The 6,709-nt window shown below is 32.0% G+C and overlaps 1 protein-coding gene across 1 annotated transcript in view; it reads left to right on the top strand.

The window, feature by feature from the left end:
• The window catches only part of LOC133186493 (uncharacterized), a 36,644-nt gene extending 32,607 nt beyond the window's left edge, over nucleotides 1-4,037 (top strand). The window contains exons 36-46 of the mRNA XM_061321731.1: nucleotides 872-938; nucleotides 1,029-1,114; nucleotides 1,290-1,416; nucleotides 1,826-1,867; nucleotides 1,975-2,136; nucleotides 2,367-2,489; nucleotides 2,594-2,716; nucleotides 3,213-3,338; nucleotides 3,454-3,549; nucleotides 3,650-3,787; nucleotides 3,876-4,037. Coding sequence (XP_061177715.1) covers nucleotides 872-938; nucleotides 1,029-1,114; nucleotides 1,290-1,416; nucleotides 1,826-1,867; nucleotides 1,975-2,136; nucleotides 2,367-2,489; nucleotides 2,594-2,716; nucleotides 3,213-3,338; nucleotides 3,454-3,549; nucleotides 3,650-3,787; nucleotides 3,876-4,037 — 1,252 coding nt within the window. The remainder of the gene's footprint in view (nucleotides 1-871; nucleotides 939-1,028; nucleotides 1,115-1,289; nucleotides 1,417-1,825; nucleotides 1,868-1,974; nucleotides 2,137-2,366; nucleotides 2,490-2,593; nucleotides 2,717-3,212; nucleotides 3,339-3,453; nucleotides 3,550-3,649; nucleotides 3,788-3,875) is intronic.
• The last annotated feature ends 2,672 nt before the right edge of the window (nucleotides 4,038-6,709 follow it).

Here is a 6,709-nt window from a genome sequence, read left to right on the forward strand (position 1 = left end):
ATTCTTAGTACAATATAAACAGAAATGGCCAGGCACATATGTAAAAAAAATATCAATTGCGCCCCGTTGTTAGCAGACCTATTTTTGTATTACTATGAAGCAGAATTAATTCAAAATCTTATACACGAGAAAAAGAAATCTCTTGTTATGGCCTCGACATTTAGATATATCGACGACGTTGGATAAATTAACAATAGTTATTTCAATTCACGATATATCCCAGTGAGTTTGAAAAGATACCACATATTCTGACAGATCTGTTTCATATTTGGATATTTTACTAGAAAAAGACGTTAATGGTAATCTAGCAACAAAGCTTTATGATAAACGTGATGACTTTAACTTTCCAATCGTACACTTCCCTTATTTATGCAGCAATATACCCTTATCACCTGCAAATGGGGTGTAATTCTCTTAGTTGATTCGATACGCAAGAGCATGCTCTACGTACGAACAATTTCTAAAACGAGGTAAGTTATTAACAGGTTGATGGAACAAGAATATCGACAGTCTCGTTTAAAGTCATCATTTCGTAAGTTCTATGGTCGATACAATGACCTTGTCAGCAAATACAATCTATCATTAAGTCAAATGCTGACTGACACTTTTCAAACTAATTACTAGGTCATTATTTACACACTGAATTGTCTACAGATTTTTCTGTTATATCCCGATCATGACAAGGAGCACACGGCGGGTGTGACCGGTCGGCAGGGGATGCTCACTCCTCCATGGCACCTGATCCCACCTCTGATGTTTTTGAAGGTCCGTGTTTGCTCTGCTCCCGATTTGTATTGTTTTAATGGACTTTGAGCTTGAATACTGTACGTTATCTCCATATTTCATCAGAAGCTTGTTTTGATATTTACAGCTGCTGGTTGTCAGTGTCCTCGGGAGCTATCTATGCCTTCATTGTTCCTGTTATTCTTATATTCCTGGTGTGTTTCAAATGGTATCAGAGATATTGTCTATATATTTGACATCTAACTGATGAAGTTGTTTTCCTATTTTTTCTACGTTATTTACAGCTTAACGTTTGTATAATTGGCTCATTGCTTCGAGTGATGTTTCTGACGACTAAAATGAGGAAAGCTGAATTTAAAGAAAAAGTCAGGTAGGGCCTACTCGGTTACGAATTTCTTAGAATAAGCAGAGTCAAATATATCAAGTCATTCTTTCATTTCTAAGTTTTAAGGAACATTAACCAACTTCACAGAACACTGTTTTGGAGTACATGTATATTTCTATATACAAAAGTATGTTCATTTTCTTATTTTCCTATTTTAAAGAAATGCCTTAAAGAGCGTATGTACTCTTGTTCCTGTTCTCGGAATCACGTGGATTTTCGGAATTTTTGCCATTAATGAAGATGTTGTAGTGTTTCAGTATATATTTACTATTGCAAACTCAATACAGGTAAACTCGATAATTAAAATAAAATCAGCCACATGTCTTTTTTATATTAACAGATTTACAAACACATACTTGTCTTACCATTGATATTTTCTTTGATGTGTTTTCACATAATACAAAATGGCGGCCTTCATTATACTATTGCAGAAAATAAACAAAACTGAATCTAGTGAACAAAATAAATCGTTCAAATTTAATAAAATTAATGTGGCAATTCTGTTTCAATATTGTATCAAAATTGTTATATGAAATTTATGTCATTAATTTTCTACGCCCTAATTATTATGTTTTTATTGATATTTATAAGTTTTGTCAGTCAAATTATGAACTCAGTTTCTATTGTATAATGTGTTAAAACTGCCTGCAGTAAGGCGAAAAAACGTTCTTCTTTAATAACTTTTTGTATTTCAAGGGATTGTTGATATTCGTCACGCAAGTCTTGCTGAATAAAAAGGTCTGTAAAATGTCTGTAAGCTGACCTCAAATGTGATATTGACAAACACTGCGTTTGCAAAAGATTACTTACTTTAAATATCATAAACAAATGAAAAATATTTCTAGATAAGGGATGCGTTACAAGAAAAATACCCATTTTTAAAGAGAGAAAGAGACAAATCCACTGACAAGGAGAAAGATCAAAGAATAGTATCAACAACAGGGTCAGAAAATACTATCTCAAACACGCAGAGAACAGGGCTTATTAATTCTAGTTATGTGGATTTTGTAAGTCATTAAAGTATCAACAGAGAGAGAGAGAGAGAGAGAGAGAGAGAGAGAGAGAGAGAGAGAGAGAGAGTAATCGAAGTGAAAAGCCCTGTCGAGGGTTTTAACTTATCTAATTTCACATTAACAGGTGGAAAATATCACATATTGAATATTTGAAGACCAAAATGAAATAATTTTGGAATGACCATAGCTAACTTTGTGAATCTGTTCATTTATTGTTATATCAGAAGGACCCCGAGGAGGAGTTGGGGAGTAATGTACAGCTCCATACAGAACAGACTGGATCATGGACAGCTATTCGACATACAGATGCGGAAACTCACCTCCAAGAAGCTTCATTGGAAACACAAGTAATGTTACAGTAACTAATCAAGATTAAGATCAAAATTTACTGATCAGTATTCATTTAGGTAATGAATGTTTACCTATTTTTTCATCAATAATGTAATTACAGACGGAGCCCGGAAAAATGTGGGGAAATAACACATATCTTAAAGCAGATGAGAAAACACAAATGACAGTTAATGGAAGTGGGGTTATCGACAATCAACTTTACTCGACCTCAGTGGAATCACAAGTAATGAAAAATATGTCGTAAAGATTTTAAAATTAGGATAATATAGTTGATAGTTACTATATATATATATATATATATATATATATATATATATATATATATATATATATATATATATATATATATATATATGCAAATAGAAATATAGATCTCCATATTCACCAGATTTTTGAAGTCAAATATATCAGACCATACAAGGCAATTTTGCTTTCATAAACAAGGAAGAAGTGTTGCAATGGCTGGAAGCACAAAAAACAGTTAAAACGTTTTGCAGGCATATTGAATGAATCGATGAAAAATGATGTATTAAACTCCTGAAACATTTCAAGTCCATTTGTGAAAAAAGTTCGTTCATAAAAATTTGTCGTTATTCTGCCAACATTTTTGATTTCATTGTTCGTTTGATGTTGACCAAAATTTTGTGGAAAACATTGAATTGTTTTAACCACCTCATTAGTGTATTATTATATAAAAAATATGAAACTGTTTTTATAAGGTCCTCAACGAACTGACAGAAAATGAAATACAACTTCAAACAGGAACAGAGAATTTAAACCTGAGGACGATAAATAAACATTCAGATGATGAAGACCATCTTAACATGACCACAACGGAAACGCGAGTAATGCAAAATAAGTTGTCAAAACCAATAAAATGTTTGGCGATTATTTATTGATATATATCAATAAAAAGTATTTTGTATACTGGAATAGAATTAGATAGTAACGTATTTTCAGGAAAATGATGTACAAATCAATACAGAAGATAATTTGAGGACAGTTAAAGAATGTACAGTTACCGAGAATCCTTTCTTGACCTCAGTGAAAACTCAGGTAATATGAAATTTAAGTTGTAGAATGTTTTAGGTTTATGCCTTTTTTTAAATGAAAGTAGAGAATCTAAGTTTCACTGTTTCTTTTTTCGGTCATGAAGGCTAGGGAAAATAGGATTCTGAGTCGGACAGACATAACAAACCAATCTCAACCTGAACAAAGAACTATAAAGTTCGGATCGACATTCTCCTCGACAGATAGTCTAACTAAAAGAAGTAAACAAGCGGATATGAAATGGGTATGATACTTATACTGAATCCAGTCAGTCACATTTAAAGTTGCAATTGCATATTTAAATTGCATTTTCATTAACTTAATTACTTCAGGGCGGTGGGGAAATTAAAAGTAAATCACAAATCCAGCCAGGGAGACGACAGGGATTGGAAATTAGACTGTCCAACTCAGTAAGAGCGAGACAGAGAAAAATGACACAGTTTTCGATCGTAAGAAAAAGTTTTGTAACAAAAGAGATCATTCTAAAGAACTAACATTATTATCATTAACATTATTACTATATTTAACATTATACATGTTTTTGACCTGTTCACGATACCTTTTATTTTGGGATTTATTAGAATGATCACTATTTGTTATCTTCATCTTTTCTTACATGAAGGAATTTAATTACCTTTTTATATTCATCATAGGAAAAGAATTCAAAGAAATAACTAGAAATAACTTTGTTTTTGACAACTTTAAAAGCTGTGGAGGTAGGAAACTATTTACATTATTAGCCAAATCCTGTATAGTTTGTCGTAATATTTTTATTACTTAGAAAACAATTACAATATATTCAAGAAAATGTAGATTTTTTAAAGAAATCGATCAGCCTTCCAAACAACGTAATTATTTTGAAGTGAGTCATATTTAATTAGCCATAAGTAAAATATTCAATTTTGGAAAGAAATAAAACTAATAAGATCTAAGGATACCATACTTCCTCTCTTGAAATACAATTAATTGTATTATTTTTAATGAATTTTTCTTTTCAGACTTTGATGTTTACTGAACAATTAGTGCTGCCTACAGACTCCTAAGAAAACAGAGGTTATCAATGTTCCGTTAACTGTGTTCAGAATGTAAATAGTTGATTTTAGCCGAGAGTCCATCGAATACTAGTATACAAATGGTATCCATGTATAAAAAAGGAGTATTCCTAAATATTTTGTCTTGTTTCGTTTATGGCTTTCTTCACATATATAATTCATATGACACAATTAAGGAATTATATGGCGTGATCTGGACTCTGTCATCTGCTAGAATTTGGACATTACATTGTCACCATGAAGATCACTCTAAGCACGCCTACACAGAATCATACGTTATACATTTGAATAATTCAGTGGTGTCCCCAATATTTATCCTGGAATTTACTGACCCGAGATGCGTCCACTTTTCTTATAACTCTTCCAAGATCGGGTATAAGTGATAACTGTTTCATTATTATTCTAATTTATTACATGGCACATTGAAACACAATGTGTTGGCACCTCACGAATGCCTTCTCCCGTCCGCAACTACAATGTCTAAAATTGTAATTTTATCAAAGATATGTTAGAATTGTAACAATGCAAATTCATAGTAATCAAAATATTTTTTCCTTTTTACCTTTTTGCAATTACAAACTAATTCACTGTAATTACGTAACAAATCAGGAATTTAAATGTACATCCCCCGGTAGTACTGTCAGTAAAGCTTTTTGTTGATTCTTCCTATTCCCTCCAGTTTTGTGTCTCTTGTAAAATTAAAAACAAATAACTACTCTTTGTAGGAGTCGGTCATCATTTTATGTCAATCATCTTTTTCCCCACTATCACTATCTGTTATGTATTAGTTTCCCTCTCACGAAAACTTTGGGAAAAGTTATATTGCACGCAAAATATTTTTAGAGAGTCTAATATGGTTACTGAAATTGCAAAATGTCAGCCAAAGAAAATGATTTATTATAGAGCTTTGTCCTTCCTGTTGAATCACATATTTTCTGTTTTTACATGTTTTAAATACTTTTAAATTTGTAAAAAAAAAAATCTTAATGTTCTGTTTAGAATGAATTGCGTTCATATACCTTGTTTTTATGGTACATAACACATTTTCTTCTCAAATGCAAAATGGTAAGGGAATAGGGGTATTAGTGTATATGGTATGAAATAGAGGGCAGATATAGTAACATGGCCTCATTAATAATGATTTGATATTTCTTTCGAAAAATCGGGCATATAACCAAGAAAACTAATTTAAAAAATGTACACTTGCTATATTGTTTAATTTGAATTTATTGTGTTGCAGTAAATACAAAATTTTCAGAAGAGTTTATAATAACTGCCACCCAGTAAATTAAAGATTTACAGTGTACAGAGGCAATGTTGGTCAACTAGATCTTTATTAGATTATTATTATATATGACTGGCAATCTGGCATACGAATTTTTGTCCCAAATGTTGATCTATTTTTTTCTTGACAGAGAAACATTTGATAATCAGAAGTGTCGTAATTATAAACATGAGTCATGTGATTTGCATTTATTTTTTAATTTAAGGCATGAAATGTAAAAAAAAAAAAATGGGGGACAGTAATCATAGTCAAAAGATATTTAAAAATACAAATCAAAGCCAGAGCAAACACGGACCTCTCAAAACTATCAAAGATGGGATGAGGTACCACGAAGAAGTAAGCATACCCTGTCGACCGTACACCCGTCGTGAGCCCTTTATCTAGATCGAGTAATCCGTAGATGAGTCAGTTTAAAAATAATGGACTGACAATTTGCATTTAATATCTCAGTCATTGGACCAAACGGCAGGTTGTTTTTGTAAGCAAGATCACTCTACCAACAAAAGATTTTCAGAAATGTTGACGTTAACGAAAGAGTCGATAAACTTATAAAGTTAGCTTATTTATCAGTAACCGGCCTTGGTTTCGATATTGTTCATACGCAGAACATGCCTAGACTATCAATTCATCTGGGAGACAGAACTCTATGTGTAGATGATAATGGTATATTGCTTCATAAATAAGCGAAGCTGACAAAAGAAAAAGGTTAATTGATCACGTTTATCGTGAAGTTTAATAGATATTTTTTTCAGTCATAACATTGCACCAGAGAGAGAGAGAGAGAGAGAGAGAGAGAGAGAGAGCGACAGAGACAGGGAGATAACTACTA

This window comes from Saccostrea echinata, unplaced genomic scaffold, assembly GCF_033153115.1.
Source record: "Saccostrea echinata isolate AGI-Se365-2 ecotype Australia unplaced genomic scaffold, CSIRO_AGI_Sech_v1 ptg000014l, whole genome shotgun sequence".
Lineage (NCBI taxonomy): Eukaryota > Metazoa > Mollusca > Bivalvia > Ostreida > Ostreidae > Saccostrea > Saccostrea echinata.